The following is a 20231-nucleotide window of genomic DNA, read 5'->3' as shown; positions in this document are numbered from 1 at the left end:
CTCTTTCTCTCCCTCCCTCTCTTTCTCTCTCTCTCTCTCTTCCCACCCCTAAAAATTAATTTAAAAAAATATTTCAATGAAACCACAATTTTTTTTTTTGTATTTTTCTGAAGTTGGAAACGGGGAGGCAGTAAAACAGGCTCCCGCATGCACCCGACCAGGATCCACCTGGCACGCCCACCAGGGGGCGATGCTCTGACCATCTGGGTCGTTGCTCTGTTGCAACCAGAGCCATTCTAGTGACTGAGGCAGAGGCCATAGGCCATAGAGCCCATCCTCAGCGCCCGGGCCAACTTTGCTCCAATGGAGCCCTGGCTGCAGGAGGGGAAGAGAGAGACAGAGAGGAAGGAGGGAGGGAAGGGTGGAGAAGCAGATGGGCGCTTCTCCTGTGTGCTCTAGCCGGGAACTGAACCCGGGACTCCTGCATGCAGGGCTGACGCTCTACCACTGAACCAACCGGCCAGGGCCAATTTTTTTTTTTTAATTCTCTTTTATTTTGGTTTTGAAAATCCTGGAGGGAAAAAACACTTTTATATATATATATATACACACACACACACACACACACACACACACACACACACATATATATACATATACATATATATTTTGCTTTCAATTCAGATAATTAAAATTATTAACAATTTAAAATGTATCTAAACTTAGGTTTTACGTCTTTCAGAGCAGAATAAACTGTGTTTATAGCCAAGTAGTTTTAGGAATACTTACAAAGGGAAAAATAAGAATATTACGTACACTAAGTGTAAAACATCTTGCAGAACTCAAGCAAACTATCCATGATCACTTAAAGAGACAGAAAATACATGATAGCATAAGAGGACCATGGTGGATCCATTAGAAAAAACTTTGTAGAAAGAGAGGGAGATAAATCATGGAGGCAAAACGAACTTTAAAAAGTGGGTGGGCGTATCTCCACAAAGCTGAGAAGGTCGCCTCCCTTTAAATCAAAAGCAAAATAAGCTGATCACATTGCTCTCCTGATTAAAGAAAAAGAAAAAGCTCCAAAATAAAAAAGTCTTCACTGCCTCATTGTACATAAAAGACCTTTCAAAGTCTACCTCTCTATCTACATCTCTAATTACTCCCCATCTCACACCTTAAATTTATAGACATACTCAGCTTTGCTAAGTGTTGGGAATAAAAAGTACATATTAGGAATTCGTAAGTGTTCACTGAACCATTTAAGTAAAGTACTTGTTTACAAACAAATGAAACGAATATACAGACCCAGAATCCCAACCTATGAGAAACAATAAAAAGCTTTCCTTATATACATTTCTATGGAGTATGAGTGCCTGTGCGAAAACCTTTACAGAGATCATTGCTCTTATAATTGGCTGTGCATCAGAACCACCCTACCCAGCTCAGACTTTAGAGGTTCTAATTGAGTAGGTCTTTTAAAAACTTTATAGGTGCTGTTGATACAGACCCACAGTTAAACTTCACTCCAGAAGACAAACTGCGTATCCTTCAGAAAACTCTTTAAATATTCATTTTCTTATTCAAAATTCTGAAAGGTATTAACAGTGAGTTCAAGATTATACTCACTGAAAAGTACACATAAAGTGTGTATGCATTTTATTTTGCAATATATACTAAGTACTCAGCAATTTTAAGGGTACAAATGACACCTCTTATGAAAATTAGTGGTTCTAACATGGGCAGCTAACTGAAAAGACAACTCTTTCTCTCTTTAGGGGTGAGTCAAGAGAAAGCCTTTGGAGCAAGGTAAAATTCTCTTCAAAAAGTAATTTGTGGCCCATTCTGATATACAATTGAGTAGATGAATCAAAGTTCAATAGTTCTATGAAGTAAAACATGGCCTCAATAATTTTAACCTAGAAAAGTAAGCAGATAGAACTAAAGAGCCACATTAAGGATACACACCCAAATATAGTTTCTATCATTTACTTAGCATTCATTCATTGACTCTATACTTAAGTCACACATAAGACCACATGTTCGATATGCAATGGTGAACTAGACACAATTCTCTCCTAGAGCATTCATCCACATGAAATGCACAGACGTTAGAGAAGTAAAACCACAAATATAATTAACTTTGGAAAGAAAAGAAAGATGCTATGAGATAAAATGGCTGAGATTTTATTTTGCATTCATCAGTTCTGCAAACAAAATTGTTCCTAGTTCATATGAAAGAATTAAATACACTCATATTCCATGGTAGCTCCTGACTTGGAGTATATGAAGAAACAAAGTAGACAAGGGGGAGCATTAACAATAAAATATCCTCCCTTCAGTGAATGTGAATGGATTACAAACTAGCTTTGGAAAAGAAAGAAATGCTTAAGATTAATATGAATACAGCAGTGGTTCTCAAACTGTGTGCCAGGGTGCACTGGTGCACCCTAGAAGATTTCCAGGTGTGCCCTATGCCACAGGGCCTATGGTATTCCAGAGAAATATGTGCCTGTTGGGGACCAAAAAACCAAAAGGGTTTTTGGAGTTTAGATTTTGGGGGGACACAGGTGTGGGGAATTGGCTATAAGCTGACAGTCTGCCCAACCCCCCACCTCACTTGCCTGATTAGGTTGCAAAAGGCTGCTGGATTGTTTACACTACCCCCCATGTTCCCTGGAAAGACTGGAGACAAGTTTCTTCTATCCTTTGTTTGGTGTAAAGTTAAGATTTGCTAATGGCCTCACTTTGCCCCATAAATAAAGCAAGATGTAGTTTTGGGGCACACTTTGTTCTTGCCAGAAGCAATGACAGGGCCCTCCTGACACTATATTTTTCTTAATTCCTCGTATTTTCTTAATTCCGCACAGTTCCCACTCATGACCTGGAATTACTAGCTGTGCTGGTTCATGGCATGTGCCCAGATATAAAAATAAATATAGTTACTCTATTATACCATTTCATTATGGAAATACCGCTCTTTTTGTTAACACATCATTATTATATTTATTATTAACACATCATTATATTATTTTTAGATAAATACACCCAAATAAAATGGACAGATTTCTCAAAAAGAAGTGTGATATTGAAGAATCCGATTCTGGAAATGAGCAAAAGTTAAATGTAAATAAAATAGGACTTGAAGGCTGTCAGGCAGAATTTAATTTATAGCATTTTCCATCACTTAACACTAAACAAAACAATTGGGTTAGAAACCCATTCGTGGAAGCTTCAAGTGATTTTGGTTTAACATTAACAGAAGAAGAAGAACTGACAGCTATATCCACTGATCGTGGATTGATGATTAAACATGAGGAATTATCTCTTGAAGTGTTTTGGATTTCTATAAAAGAAGAGTATGTGGCAATATCTAAAAAAGCTTTGAATATTTTACTACAATTTTCAACATCTTATTTATGTGAATTAGGATTTTCTACCCTCAACACAATTAAGAGTAAAAAGAGAGGAATTCTTCAATGTACTAATGAGGAAATGAGAGTTTGCCTTTCAAATATATAACAAAACATTGGAGAAATTGCTAGGACACATCAGGTTCATGTTTCTCATAAACACAAGAATGAAAAAACTTAACACATTCGCACCAGGACCTGCCGAATTTACTAAATCTTACTAAGAATGTATCTATATACAGTGGTACCTTGAGATACGAACAGACCAACATATGAATTTTTTAAGATATGAGCTGCAACTCTGTCCATATTTTTGTTCGAGATCTGAGCAAAATTCTGAAACGAGTCGTGATTTGGGAAGCTGCCACTAGCTGGCACATTGGCGCTCGGGTCCAGTATCAGCAGTTTGATATACGAGTTGACTGACTTACGAGCTCGGTTAGAGAACGAATTAAATTCGTATCTCAAGGTACCACTGTAAAAAAAGATAACATTTTTGTCATTATTTTATTTTTTAACCCCTCCTTTTTACAAATTCTAAAAAGCATAATTCAAAACATGTAACATAAAAATGTTTTTTAATGTCAGAATAAATTTAATTTTATATTTATTTTGTTTAATTACCACAAAAGCATGCTTGGACTTTATACTTTTTTCTTTAATATCTGACTTAATTATTAGAACATATTTCTCAGAAATTTGTATATAGTGTGCCTACAATTATTTGTAGGATTTTAAATGCGCCCCGACTTCAAAAAGTTTGAGAACCACTGGCATACAATATAGTAGCCTACTTTTGGTCATCCTCTGATACCTTCTATACCAGTACTCTTTTTTATTTTAAAGCACTTATAACATCTGTACTTACTTTGTCATTGACTTTTATCTGCCTCCCCCAGAAGAAAAGAAGCTCCATGAGAGTAGGTGCCCCTCTGTCTTGCTCTACATTTTTGTTCAGTGCCTCCCTTATTATATGTACAAACAAGAGCAATAAGTGAACAAATGAACAACCAACAGAAAAATTAACAAAAGGGACCTAATTTAGACCTCGTCAATGGACTAACATTTAAACTAAGATTCAAAGGCTGACTAGAAGATAGCCAGATGAAGAGCATTTAGGCAACAAGAACTGTCTGTGCCTAGAATAAGGTGGGTGAAGAATAAGGTAGAACATAACAGAGTTCCTGATGGAAGCAGGAAACTAATAATGAAGGACTACAAAACCAAGGTAAGGCGATTGGGCTTTATTATTTATGCAAGATAAGATCAAAGAAGTTTAAGCAGAGGAATATGATAACCTAATTCACACTTTAAAGATTTCTCTGCTGCATCAAAGCTAGATTGCAGAAAAGCAAATATGAACACAGACCACTTACAAGATTATGTTAGTCTATGCATGCAAGAGATTATATTGAGAATATCTTTTTATCTTCTGTATTTGTGATACTCTGACGTCTGGGACTTGCTGGCAATGCCTCCCAGAGTAAGCTATTTCCTAGAGATAGCACCTAAGGCCACACCTCTCATATGCAAACAAACCAGTCTGGGGTCTCTATCCCCAACCATGGCCAGGGCCACTATTTCTCTGTCCTAATTACTCTAGGGCCATGTACCAGACAATGCCAAGAGCCCACTGAAATTATTCAGATCCTGTTTCTCCTGTCTTACCTATCCCTTCCAAGGGAAACTACCCTCTTCTCTCTGTTTTGAGTGTAGAAAGCAAGACAATTTACCAAGTGCCCAAATACGTGAGTAGACTTATTAAAATATTTTAATTTCAGAAATACAAATCCCATTTTCTCTAACCAAAATTCTACTGTCACATGTGGGAATTTTTCAGTTTGTACTGTTATCTTCCAAATCATTTTCATGCCAATTTCTCATTTACATTAATACTAGTAATTAGCAGCTAAAATGTAATGCTTGCTCTGTCATTTCCTAGTTTATCTATCACTTTATCTTTAAGCCTTTTTAGACTCTTTCGACAAACTAACTTCTCTTACTATTTCCTAAACAGAGTATGAATTTGAGAGCAAAATATAAAAAGCAGGAACCATTCATATCAATATTTGTTTCACCATCTATTTATTTTATTCAACAGATATGTGGGAAGTATCTACTATGTGCAAGGCACTGTGCTACAAAGTGGTACAATATTTCTAGAATTTTATTCTTACTTTCCTCCCTTTTTATTCTTTATTTTCCTTCCCCTTAGAAATTAAAAGTTTATAATAAGAACAAGAACCAGATTTGTTCAATCTATTGTTCTTCCCCAATCTATAATGTTCTTCCCCATGTTACTCATACATACTGTATGTATCCACTCACACTCATTCAATAAAAAGTACAGTGCTAGGCATTGTAATGGGTGCTAAGAAAAGTGATTCCTTCTCTCAAAGAATGAAGAGAAAGATAAGGACAGTAAAGACATTTCTGAAAGAAAAATCTATACAACAGTGTCATCAGAAGTATCAAAAAAGAAATAAAGATGATTATCAGTTTTATTATTAAAAGGCTATATAGAGATATTAACAGAACAGGAATTTGAAAGGACTGTCTGCAACAATGAAAATTTTGGTTTCAGCCTGACCTGTGGTGGCACAGTGGATAAAGTGTCAGCCTGGAACACCGAGGTAGCAGGTTCAAAGTCCCGGGCTTGCTGGTCAAGGTACATACGGGAAGCAACTACAAGTTAATGCTGACCACTCCTCCCCACCCCTTTCTCTCTCTCTCTCTAAAATGAATAAACAAATCTCCAAAAATTGTTTGGTCTTAGAATACAATACAAAGTTCCTTCTGGATATTCCCTGCTCAGACAGGAGTCAGAAGTACTCATTAGTATTTGAGTAATCGCTATGGGGCAGGACCCCTGTTTAGTAAGAAACTGTCTTACATTTTGTGAGATATATGTCTTATATAAGACATAATCCCAAACTCAAAGAATTTAAGAGACAGGTGACAAAGATGCAGGAAACAGCTGCTTAAAAAAAAAAATGAGGTGAGAGAAGACTGTAAGCTTAATTAAGCACTGACCAGAGCACAGGGGACTTTGTTGCCACCCCTAGGAGGTAGGATCTATCCAGCAATGGGGAGCCGCTTAAGTTTTAAACAGGGGAAGGCTTTAGGCTTGCATTTTAGAAAACTCATTCTAGCTTCTGGGAAGAAAATGGGTTAGAGGAGTCAAAATGAAAGACAAAACAAATAGGAAGCTGTTGCAGAAAGCTGAGTGAGTTGATAGGTTCCAAGATGCACAAAGCTTAGAGGAAAAGATATACAACAGGTAATGGTTGAGACCTTGCCTTTCTTAGACCACACTTAATTAAAATATCTAAAGCCCAACACCAGTCCTTGAACTAGTCTTAACCATAACGGTAAATAATAATAGCAACAGGCTGGTGAGGGGCGTGCACGTGCACGTGGGCAGGGGAAGCACAAAAGAGCCAGGTCGGGTGAGAGCACGGTAAAACTGATATTAAGGATACGGTTTTCACCCTACTCCATCAAAGCAGTTAACAGTTCTTTTAAGACCCCTATTTTATACCAAAATGGAACAAGCTTTAGAACAAACTTTGGATTGTATGGAGTGTGTCATTGAAAGTATTCGAGAGAGAACTCCTAAAAGGAAATACCTATCTAGTGAAAGAAAATATGTATTTAAAAAATTTATATTAAAGAATGTGAAAAGAAGCCTGAGTTTAAGCAGAAATTAAGAAGAAATGTGAACTTGTTAGAGAAGCTTGTTATGCCAGAGACATTGTCATGTTTAGTGGTCAACCTATGTACCCAAGAAATTAGGGATATTCTTTGATGCTCAGGGAAAAAATGTGGATCAGATTCTGAGACTATTCAACTACCTTAGGAAGAAGGGAGTTGCTAGACTACTTGTATGCAGAAGAATTGCCTTCTATTTTGGCTGATTTTTCTATCCTAGAAAAATCTCAGGTTAATATTTTTCATTGTAGATGTGTCATAGCAGAAATGCATGAGTAGAGAGGCAGTCTAGTAATATGAAATCTCCAGGTTAACAAAGCAGGTCCATTCTCTCACATCCAACAATGCCTACTTTAATCTGTGGTAAACATTCAATACAAGTCATGACTATAAATGGATGCAGGAAAACAAACTTTTGCTTGAGAGGCCACTGAATCTGACTACAGCTGAACTAGTGTCTTGATCCTTTTTAAGCCATTAACACGCACTGCAAACAGACTGCTCCATAACAAGCAAGAGATGAACGCCTGCTCCATGAAACAGTGTTTCAAAAGGTATTCCAAGTCCTCTCTGAATCTATAGCAGGATCTGTCTCACTGTCCACCTCCTCCTCGGCTAAAATAACTTGCCTTCTTAAATAAAAGAAAGAAAACCAGTCAGTATTATAACCTCAAAATTTCTAAAGCAGGAAATTGTGTAGATATGTGAAAATGTAGTCACTATAGTTTGGCTATACTTTTTGAAGTGGATGTGAAAATATATGGTAATGTGGAAAAGTCTATCAAATATGATGACTCAATACCAACCAGCTGGACAGTCCATGATGTAAAAGATTATTATGTATTTAAATATGAAGCTGGTAATCAGAATCAGAATACAAAGCTGACCATTTGCAGTCACTTGGTCATCCACTTTACTATGGTAAAATTCAGCCATGTAAAGAAGATAAAGAAAGTGACAGCGAGATGTCTCCATCACAATCCACCACGGATGATCATTCAAATTGGCTCATTTATTGGATCAAAGACTGATGCTGAGCGGGTTAGTCAAGCAGTATCAGGAATTGGTCCAGAATGAAGCCAAGCGTCCAATCCATTTGTTGCACAGCTCCAGTGGCTCAGCCAGCATAGTTTAAGTCAGCTTTCCCCAGGGAAAGAAACAAGAACAGCCTGAGACCGTGTCGGTTTTGTCTTCAGTACAGTACAGAGAAAAGGAGTAAAATACTGACCTCCACCCCTCAAACTCCCCTCAAACTCCAGAAATGGTTCCTCAAGTAACTATTTTACTTCACAACAGGTCAGCAGCTTTCTTAAATCTCCAACTCTCCCTCCTGCTTCTAAGCCACCAAGTCTTTCTCAGAAGTCATCTGTGCACCTCAAGTCAGGATGCTTTCTCCAGCTGCCCTGTCACCTGCCAGTTCTTCACAAACACATGAAAGCTAAAAAGGAGAACACCTCAAGAGCTTTTGGTTTTATTTTTTTGTTTTTTGTTTTTGTTTAAGTTGATAAAATACATACGTCATTCACAACAGATTTTCTCTACATTCTACATTTAAACAGAAGTACACAGTTACTATTAAGGATGCTGTATTATCTATCAAATATTCACTTTACTACTGTGCTTTGTACAATTGTTTGTCTGGATAAATTTGATGTGCTAGGAATTAAACATGTACCTTTAGGTGCCCCCTCATAGCAATGTGTAAGCATTAAGCCCCTGAAGGGCCTAGCATCATGCTATGCTCAATCTTTCCTTTTCTTCATCAACCTGTAGAAACCATATTCTTATCCAGTTATCAAATTAATAGAAAGGTCAGGAGAAATTTTGTAACTATATTTTTTTATCTGGGGATGAAGACTAAGGAATTTATTCTTTTTCTATCACCACCTGAATTTACAGTTAATACAACCTTAATGGAAAATATATAACAATATCTAAATAAATAACACACAATAAAGGAAAGCAAAATTATCCAAGTAGCAAAGTTGTTAACATTATTCAGCTAGTTCATGAGCCAGAGTTTATATGAATCTTATTTATATAGTGTTGGAAGAGAAAGCTTTCCATAGATCTCTTACTAATAGGGACCTGATTTGATTAGCAGTGACAATATGCCTAGCTGCCTCTAAGTCACTGATTCTAAGTCACCTGTCAATTCTGATAAATACGACATTAGCTGGGGAGTTCTGGGAAAACCCATTCCTGCTTCTTCCCTTCTCCCTCATGCCTGGAATACAGACATAACTCTGTAGCTGGAGCAGCCCTCTTCTAACCATGAGATAATAAGCATGAAAACAAGGGCCACATGCTTAAAAAGGCACAGTATAAGAAGCTTAAGACAGTTGTTACATTGTTTATGCTATACCAACCCTATCTAGACCTTTTGTAAAGGAAGAATACTAACTCCCTCTTTGATTAAGTAACTACAGGCTAAATAACCTCCTAATTTACATACTCTGCATCCCTTATAAAGATTGGGTTACTTAATAGAGTGTATTAAGTCTCTTCATGATCAGTACCATTTACTATTCAAATTGAGTTCACACAAATTTCTGTCTCACACTTTCTACTCCAGGAATTCTAAACCTCATCAGAACAGCACATATCAGTGAGCTGTTTTTCATCTCTCTACCTCTCCCTCTCTTTACTCTTTCATCCCTCCATCTGTCCACCAACTTAACCCTTCCCCAGCATTTCAGACTTCCTCCCCGTGGCTGAGATAGGTGCCAGTCTCCTTGTTGTCACATCACCCCACACACCAGTCAGTATAGTGACTGACCTTTATTATAGCTATTTATTTTAAGTATCTGTCTTCTAAACTACATTATCAGCCAGCCCTTCAAAAAGAAAAACAGTACCTTAGTTCTCTTCATATTCCTAGATCCTGGCACAGTACCTGGTCCACTGGGATGTTCAGTACATGTTTGTTTGTTGAATGAATTAGAGTTATATAAACATTTTTTAATTAGCAAAAAGTTATATGAAAAAAGACTGTTAAATGACTTCCCTTAACATCAAAAAATGATTTTCACCCATAAATTTCCCCTGAAAATGAGAAAACTGAGTATTTTCTATCACCACATGTTGCTTTATAACATCATTTCTGCTTAAGAGCTATCAGTCCTAAAGACAACCCTACAAAGTAACCCTCGTATTCCTTGAAGGATTAGTCTCATTTCCAATGGAAAGTCATAAAACTAAAAGGATGACCGAAGATCATATTTTATTATACATTATTAGCAAAACTCATCAAAATGAAGGTAAACAAATAAAATCTCTTCATACCTGTCGCATTGCTGCATTATGGAAATTTCTTTGATTATTTCCTGAAGATCTGACTCAACTGGTACTTGTTTAATTGCCACAACTTGACCAGATTCTTTATGTATTGCTTTAAATACACTTCCATAAGACCTAAAAAAAACAAGACATTTGGGGTTTTTTTTTCCTTTCAAACACCATAACTATGAGAAAAAGAGTCTACAATGAGATTTTGCATGTAGTCTTTTCTAGTTTAAAACACAATTTATTGACAAATCAAAAGAAAAGTGAATTACACCTTAGTTTTATTGCTTCAGTTATTGACTTTAAACCTATTAAAATCATCAAGTTAATATACAGATTTGTTTTTATTATGAATGAAATAAACAAACTTACAGTTTCTTAACTTAAACAACTATAGTATTAAGAAGATATAAATGGAAATTAACAGAATGAAATACAGACTAAAAACAGCCAAAGTCTCAAATTAGGAGCAAAGGCTGATACCACCTTAAGTAAAATCATCCCATGGCTGTTCAAACTGCTTCACTGTAATTGAAACCCTCAGCTGCAAACCACATGATACCAAAGTTAGAGAAGCAAAAAATATGGTCCCCCCCTAAGTCTTAGACCCAAGGTAGGTATCCTCAAATGCTCCTTTCACTATCATTTCCTCAAGAGGAAGACTACATAATTACATATAAATAAAATGAGTGAAGGATCTTAAGGCCATTTGCCCAAAACCTATCTCTGTTACAACTCTTGAAACTTTGCCAATTAAATATTTACATGTTTTTAAAAAACAAAACAAAAAAGAGGGAAGCCATTTACACTTTCATATGAATTAGAAAATGAAGTAAAAACTGCTATCACATACTAAGTTCTTATTGTTAGCCAAGCATCCCTATGCTTGGTGTTTTACATGTATAATAAAATCATCACTCTCAACTGTGAGGTAAAATACTATTATAGTAATTTTAAAAGATGAGAAAACAGAGACTCATATGCTGGTAACCAGTAAGACAAGAATTCAAACATATTCTGACTACAAAGATCATGTTCTTCTCACTACAATATTGTAACAAAAGAGAAGTGCAAGCCATTGAAAGACAAGGAATGGTTCCTAATATTGGGAAAATATGCAGAATCACTTCCAAATTATAATCTTTTAAAATAAGTGATAAAGCAGCTACTTTAACAGAATGAATTTTATCCTAACTTCTGAGCTTTCTGAAGTAATTCAACTCAGTTTGCTAACCTAAGTCACATGTATATGTGTATAGTACTAACTTACACACATACACATACATATCTCCCCTTAAAAACTTGAATGTAAGATCTGAAACCCATAAAACTCCTAGAAGAAAAAAGCTGAAGTAAGAAAGCTCTTTGACATCTGTCTTGGCAATTAATTTTTGGATTTGACACCAAAAATGAAGATAACTAAAGGAAAAAATAAACAGGCAGGACTACATCAAACTAAACAGCTCTGCGCAGAAATGGAAACCAATAAAATGAAAGGTCAACTTGTGAAATGGGAAAAAATATTTGTATTTGTATATTATATATCTACTAAGAGGTTAATATTCAAAGTACAGAAAGAAATCATACAACTCAATAGATAAAACTGAACATTCCAATTAACACTTTGAGTAGTACAAACATTCATGTATGTTATCATGCCTCCTGACCATCCAGAGTACAATCATATAAATTTTTTTATTTTAAAGATGTGTAAAGCAACATTAAAAAAAGGCAAATGTATGTTCTTCTTGTTTCCATAAATTGTTTATCAAACAAACATGATTTTAAGTCAATAAAACTAGAACTGGAACTAATTTCATTTTTTTAAAAAAGAACTCACTCTCGGGGGTCAGCAAGCATGAAAAAAAACCCACTACTCAAAGGGTTCATCCATTTTGAGTTGATTTTTGTGTATGGTATAAGATGGGGTCCAGTATCGCTCTTTTCCATTTAACTGTCCAGTTTTCTGAACATCATTTACTGTAGAGACTATCTTTTCCCAGTTGTATATTCTTGGCTCCTCTGTCATAAATTGACTGATCATATATGAATGGGCTTATTTCTGGGCTTCTCTAGTCTATAAGTGTCTGGGTTTTTTTATTATTTCAATGTCCTTTTTAATATTTGCTATCTATTTAGGTGTTCGTAATTACCATCTATTGTTGTTCTAATATCTTTGAGCATCCTAACAATCGTTATTTTAAACTCTGCATCTGATAATTTGGTTATATCTGATTCATTAAGGTCCTTTTCTGGGGATTTCTCTTGATTCATTTGTGTTGCATTTCTCTGCCTTCTCATTTTCTCTGTGTAAAGGAAGGTTTTGGCCACTGGAGTCCACTGGGTGTGGCCTCTATTCCCTAGGTATGGTCTGTCTGCAGGCCCGCCAACCCCTCTGCTGTTGCTGCATAGGGCGTTCAGGTATGGGCGTAGCCGGTGCCTGCCCACTGGGGCTGGTGCTGTGGTTTCCATCTCTCCTTCACGGGAGTGGCTGTGATCACGTGCTTGGGTGTACGAGCCTTGGTGGCCTTGGCCTTTGCCCTGTCCCCGTGGGTGGCGTTATGCTCGGCCCTGAGGGCAGTGGCAAGCACCTTTGCTCAGCTGTGGGTCTCCGCCTGTTTCCGGGCTTTCGCCCCACCCTTGCAGGAGGAGCCCACTCATGGGACGGCTGCAAGCCTTGGCTCCACAGGTCGGGCAAGTGTCTGTTTTTATACCAGTATCATACTGCTTTGATTACTATAGCTTTATAATGTAGTTTAAAATAAAAGAGCATGGCCCTGGCCAGTTGGCTCAGTGGTAAAGCGTCGGCCTGGCGTGCGGAAGTCCCGGGTTCAATTCCCAGCCAGGGCACACAGAAGAGGCGCCCATCTGCTTCTCCACCTCTCCCCCTCTCCTTCCTCTCTGTATCTCTCTTCCCCTCCTGTAGCCGAGGCTCCATTGGAGCAAAAGATGGCCCAGGCACTGGGGATGGCTCCTTGGCCTCTGCCCCAGGCACCAGAGTGGCTCTGGTCGTGACAGAGCAACACCCTGGATGGGCAGAGCATCGCCCCCTGGTGGGCATGCCGGGTGGATCCCGGTCGGGCGCATGCGGGAGTCTGTCTGACTGCCTCCCCGTTTCCAGCTTCAGAAAAAAAAAAAAATACAAAAAAAAAAAAAAGAGCATGATACCTTCAACTTTGTTCTTTTTTCTCAAGATTGCTTTGGCTTTTAGGGGTATTTTCTAGTTCAATATAAATTTTAGGATTCTTTGTTCTATTTAAGTGAAAAATGCCATTGGAATATTGATAGGAATTGCAATTGAATCTGTAGGCTGCCTTGTGTAATATGAACATTTTAACATATTACTTCTCTTAATCCATGAACACAGAGTATCTTTCCATTTTTTTTTCTGTCTTAGAGTTTTCAGTGTGGAGTTTTCACTATCTTGGTTAAATTTATTTCTAGGTATTTTACTCTTTTTGATGCAACTGTAAATGGAACTAGTTTCTTAATTTCTCTTCATGATAGTCTGTTATAAAATTGCAACTGTTTTTTGTATATTAATTTCTATCCTGCAACTTTACTAAATTTGTATACAAATGCTAACAGTTTTTTGGTATAATCTCTATATAGTATTGTCATCTACAAATACAGTTTTATTTCTTCCTTTCTGATCTGGATGCTTTTCATTTCTTTTTCTTGCCTAACTGCTCTGGCTAAGACTTTCAGTACCAGGCTGAATAAAAGTGGCCAGAGTAGCCATCCCTGTCTTGTTCATGATCTTAGAAGAAAAGTTTTAAGCTTTTCATCAATAATATGATGTTAACTATGGGCTTGTCATATTTAGCCTTTATTATGTTGAGGTATGATCCCTATATATTATTCCTATTGAATTCAAGCAAATATACCTAGCAAAAAATTAATATTATATAGTATATTTATTTATACTGTATTTTTTGCTCCATAAGACGCATTTTCCCCCCAATAGTGGAGAGGAAAATGCCCATGCGTCCTATGGAGCAAAAAATACGGTATTTTATTAAATATTTTAACACACAATTTTGGTTCAGAATTTTTTTTCTTATTTTCCTCCTTAAAACCCTTGGTGTGTTTTATGAAGCAAAAAACTACGGTAATTGTTCTATCATTATGTAAATGCTACTTTTATATTTTTTGTACTTACCCTTCTCCAAGTTTCTCTAACACATCAAAAACTTCTTCAGGCTGCTTAGTCAAACTGTCTTCACTCAGCTTTTTTAGCTTACTGGTGATAAAAAAAAAAAAAGAAAATATAATACAATTTTAGATTTTCTTTTAAAGAGGCAATATATTCAGATAATTCAAAACTCAAATATAAAAAAAAATACAAAAAATATTCTGTTCAGAAACACCTCAAAGAATAATCACTTTTATTTGGCTTCCTGTGAAACCTTTATACAAATATGAATGTTTTTATTACTCTTCCTTTCAACACACAGATAGCATTTTATACACACTCTTTTTTATCCATACTATTATACACTTTGCTGTTTTCACTTAACATAACAACATGTAACTTATGTTGAAGATCTATACAACATAAGTACATAGAAACCATCTGCATTTTCCTCCCTATATCTACATTCTACTTTGTTAGAAAGATGCAGGATCTCTTACTCACGAATTCCTTATTTATGGATATCCAGGTTCCCTTTTGCTATTATAAATAACACTGTGATACATAAGCTTATTCATAAGTCAGTTCATACATGTATTAGTATATCTGTAGGATAAAATCCCAGAAACTGTGAGGTCAAGCAAATATGCACATGTATGTGCACATACACAGGACATACATATACACACACAAATTCAGAAGTGTATGTATTAAGTAAATATTAGTAGAATCGTGTTATAAAGTTAATAATTATATATTTAATAAAATCATTACAATAAAAACTTGATATATAATATATAACTCATATAACAATATAGTAATTGTTAAAGTTATTGATTATATTGTTACATTTTATCTAATATAATTGCATGTTATTAAATATATGTATATTGATAAGTATTAGCAAACTGCCCTCCAAGGGACTTATACCAATTTATTCTTCTACAAGTAATATACAGCACAGCTTCTTTCCTACAGTTCCACCAACAGAGTATTTAACCAAATATCTGAGTTTCAACCAATAAATTAGGTGAAAACTTGTAAATCAGAATGTGGATTTAATTTGTATTTCTCTTATTATGAGTGAAGTTGAGTAACTCCTAATATAGTTATGAAATTAAACCATCAAGTCATATTCTTTGCTCATTTTTCTACTGGATTTTTGGTCTTTTTCTTATATGTATACAAGAGAAATTAGTCTTCGTTTAGATCGTAGATATTTTTACTTATATTTAGATTTCACTTACAACTTTTTAGTTTTATGATCTATTTGATTGTTTGCCATACTTCTGGTCTTTTTGTTTTTTCTTTTCTATTTTCTCTTTTAAAAAAATCATCCATATGTATGGTGAAGTTTTTAAAAAAGCCTTGCAAAATATGTCAGGGAGCTCTATTTTAAAAGATCACTTCCAGATCTTATACCTGAAATCCAGCACATGCTCAGTCAGTCTCTGTGGAATGACGGTGATGGAGTAAGTGGATGCACCAACTTCCAACTCCCAGAACCAAAGTGGATTACAACTTAATTTTAAGAACCTTCATCTGAAAAGACCAACTTTGGAGTAAACTAAAAGAACTCTTCAACCAAAGAACACTGAAGAAACCACACTGAGACTGGTAGGAAAAGCGGATACGTGGAGAGGGCTGCCCAGCTCCCTGGAGCGAACAGCAGCTCGGAGAGACTCGTGTGGCAGGAAGAGAGTTTTGCAGAGAGAGGAGGGTCCTGAGTCCCAGGAACAAAGCCCCAGCCTGCAGCCCCAAAGCCTAGATGTAGTGGAATAATCCATTGCATGGCCTTGGATGGGAACACAGCCAACAAGAAAAGAATGTTTTGCCAAGAGACGTGTTTTGTGACTCGAAAGCAGGTCACTGAAACAGGTCTATGTGACTGAAGGCAGTTGGTAGGCTTTTTTCTCAGTAAAACATTCTCATAAGATTTCTGTTCCTTTCAAGGTTATCCCTTGAGATAAAGAGAGGAATGTTGTGGGAACCATAGAAGCAATAGCAATTAATGCCTTTTGATATTATATTGTTATTAAGCTATCATGCAATGTATTCCATGTATCATTAAGTAAAAGTTATGTTTGATGTTATGCCAATTTCTCAGTAAACAAGCTCTTTGAAATCTTGTGAATAAAAATAGGACACAGCGCGAACTCGGTGCCATTTGCCTGACCAAGGGGTGGTCCTTTGCTAGTCCACAATGATTTCATCTGCTGATCTCTCTGCGCCCCCGACTCACAACAACACCTAGAAGAGGCGTATGAACAGTATTTAGCAGCAAACCAAGTCAGGATACTGTTTGTGAGAAAGAGATAGATTTCTCAGACCCAGGATTCTTCTCAAAGGGACTGCGCAGAAAATCTCTCTCACAACCACTCACCCGGGGCTCCAGGGGACAAAAAAAGACCCGCAGCAGAGCAAAGGTATTCACCCCCGCCCTCGGTGCCAAGGCTGGAGGCCCTGGGCGCAGCACACAACCCCACACACGGGGGCAAGGCAAAGGCCAAGGCTGGCCATGGCTTGTAGACCCAGTCACATGAATATAGCCCCTCCCATGGAGGTAGGCAGAAACCGCAGAGACAGGCAAAGAGGGCAGGTGCCGGCAACGCCCATACCTGAACACCTGAGGCAGCAGCAGAGGCGGTGGTGGGCCTGTAGACAGACCACACCTAGGGAACACAGAGGCCACATCCATTGGACTCCAGAGGTCAAACCCTTCTTATACACAAACAAAATGGGAAGGCAGAGAAATGCAACCCAATTGAATTAAGAGAAATCCCCAGAAAAGGACCTGAATGAGTTAGATATAACAAAATTACCAGATGCAGAGTTTAAAACAATGATTGTTAGGATGGTCAAAGATCTTAGAACAACAACAGATAGTCATTATGATCACCTAAATAAACAGATAACAAATATAAAAAAGGACATTGAAATAATAAAAAAAAGAATCAGTCAGTATTGACAAATACAATATCAGAAATGAAGACAACAATGGAAGGAATTAAAAGCAGGATGGATGAAGCTGAGGATCAAATCAGCAAGTTAGAGGACAAGATAAATGAAGGCACAGAAGCAGAGCAGAAAAAATAAGGAGACTCAAAAAGTTTAAAGAAACTCTGAGAGCTCTGTGACAACATAAAGAGAAATAACATCCGCATCATAGAGGTTCCAGAAGAAGAAGAGAAAGAACAAGGGATAGAGACTTTGTTCAATCAAATCTTAGCTGAAAACTTCCCTAAATTGAGGCAGGAAAAAGTCCCACAAGTTCAAGAAACATAGAAAACTCCATTAAAAAGAAACCCAAAGAAATCTACACCAAGACACACCATAATTAAAATACCAAAGCTAAGTGATAAAGAGAAAATATTAAAAGCTGCTAGAGAAAAAAAGGCTATCACCTACAAAGGAGCCCCCATAAGGATGACATCCGACTTCTCAACAAGAAACACCTGAGGCCAGAAGGGAATGGCAAGAAATATTAAAAGTAATGCAGAACAAGAGCCTACAACCAAGACTACTTTATCCAGCAAGGCTATAGTTTAAAATTGAAGGAGAAATAAGAAGCTTCCCAAACAAACAAACAAAAAAAACACTCAAGGAGTTCACTACAACCAAACTTATGCTGCAAATAATGCTAAGGAGCTTGTTGTAAGCAGATCAAAGGGGAAAAAGAATATAGCAAAAGTGGAATACAATTTTAAAGAATAAAATGGACTTTAAAACAAAGGCTATAGTAAAAGATAAATAAGGTCACTACATTTGATAAAGGGAGCAATCCAACAGGAAGATATAATCATTATAAATATCTATGCACCTAATATAGGAGCACCTAAATATATAAAGCAGACTTTGATGGATATAAAGGGCGAGATCAACAGCAATGCTATAATAGGAGGGGATTTCGATATGTCACTAACATCACTAGATAGATCCTCAAGAAAGAAAATTAACAAAGAAACAGCAGACTTAAAGGACACACTAGATCAACTTGATTTAAAAGATATCTTCAGAATCTTTCACCCTAAAGCAGCAGAATATACATTCTTTTCAAGTGCTCATGGTACATTCTCTAGGATAGACCACATGTTAGGGCACAAAAGCAGTCTCAAAAAATTTAAGAAGATTGAAATCATATTGAGCACTTTCTCTGATCACAATGGCATGTAACTAGAAATCCACAACAGAAAAAGTGAAAAATACTCAAACACCTGGAAACTAAATAGCATGATATTAAATAACAAATGGGTTAACAATGAGATCAAAGAAGAAAAAAAATTCCTAGAAATGAATGACAATGAGCATACATCAACTCAAAATTTATGGGACATAGCAAAAGCAGTCCTGAGAGGGAAGTTCATAGCATTACAAGCATACCTTATGAAGCTAGAAAAAGCTCAAAGAAACAACTTGACTCTGCATCTAAAAGAACTAGAAAAAGAACAGCAAGTAAAGCCCAGAGGTAGTAGAAGGAAGGAAATAATAAAGATCAGAGCAGAAATAAATGACACAGAGGCTAAAGAAACAATACAGAGGATCAATGAAACCAGGAGCTGGTTCTTTGAAAAGGTAAACAAGATCGATGAACCTTTAACCAGACTCACTGAGAAAAAAAGAGAGAGGACTCAAATAAAATTAGAAATAAGAGTGGAGAAATAACAACTGACACAACAGAAATACAAAATATTGTAAGAAAATACTATGAAGAACTGTATGCCAAAAAACTAGACAACCTAGATGAAATGGACAAATTCCTTGAAACATATGATCTTCCAAAAATCAATCTGGAAGAATCAGCAAACCTAAACAGACCGATTACAACAAATGAGATTGAAACAGTTATCAAAAACTCCCAACAAAGAAAAGTCCTGGGCCTGATGACTTCACAAGTGAATTCTACCAAATATTCAAAGAAGAACTAACTCTTATCCTTCTCAGGCTATTTCAAAAAATTCAAGAGGAAGGAAGACTTCCAAGCTCCTTTTATGAGGCAAGCATAATTCTGATTCCAAAACCAGGCAAAGACAACACAAAGAAAGAAAATTATAGGTCAATATCCCTGATGAATTTAGATGCTAAAATCCTCAACAAAATATTAGCAAACTGGATCCAGCAATATATGAAAAAAATCATACATCATGATCAAGAGGGACTTATTCTTGGGAGGCAAGGCTGATACAATATTCGCAAATCAATCAATGTGATTCATCACATAAACAAAAGGAAGGGAAAAAACCACATGATAATTTCAATATATGCACAAAGAGCATTTGATAAAATCCAGCACCCATTCATGATCAAAACTCTCAGCAAAGTGGGAATATAGGGAACATACCCCAACATGATAAAGACCATCTATGACAAACCCACAGCCAACATCATACTCAATGGGCAAAAATTCAAAGCAATCCCCTTAAGATCAGGAACAAGGAAGGGGTGGCCCCTTTCACCACTCTTATTCAACATAGTCTTGGAAGTCCTAGCCACAGCAATCAGACAAGAAGAAGAAATAAAAGACATCCAAATTGGAAAAGAAGAAGTAAAACTATCATTATTTGCAGATGATATGATATTATATATAGAAAACCCTAAAGTCTCAGTCAAAAAACTCCTGGACCCGATAAATGAATTCAGCAAGGTGGCAGGATATAAAATTAATACTCAGAAATCAGAGGCATTTTTATACACCAACAATGAACTGTCAGAAAGAGAAATTAAGGAAACATCCCCTTCACTGTTGCAAC

At 36.5% G+C, this 20231-nt stretch overlaps 1 protein-coding gene and 1 pseudogene across 1 annotated transcript in view; one reads left to right on the top strand and one right to left on the bottom strand.

Moving 5' to 3' along the window:
- Nucleotides 1-20231, bottom strand: part of STK3 (serine/threonine kinase 3) — a 389481-nt gene that overhangs the window by 317849 nt on the left and 51401 nt on the right. Inside the window, exons 2-3 of the mRNA XM_066265981.1 lie at nucleotides 14512-14592; nucleotides 10350-10478 (exon numbers count right to left, since the gene is read on the bottom strand). Coding sequence (XP_066122078.1) covers nucleotides 10350-10478; nucleotides 14512-14592 — 210 coding nt within the window. The remainder of the gene's footprint in view (nucleotides 1-10349; nucleotides 10479-14511; nucleotides 14593-20231) is intronic.
- On the top strand, nucleotides 6899-8506 carry LOC136328566 (transcription factor SPT20 homolog pseudogene; annotated as a pseudogene).

This window comes from Saccopteryx bilineata, chromosome 3 (genome assembly GCF_036850765.1).
Source record: "Saccopteryx bilineata isolate mSacBil1 chromosome 3, mSacBil1_pri_phased_curated, whole genome shotgun sequence".
NCBI classification, from domain to species: Eukaryota; Metazoa; Chordata; class Mammalia; order Chiroptera; family Emballonuridae; genus Saccopteryx; species Saccopteryx bilineata.
The sequence above is the reverse complement of the archived record's forward strand: the minus strand, read 5'-3'. Positions and strand labels throughout refer to the sequence as shown.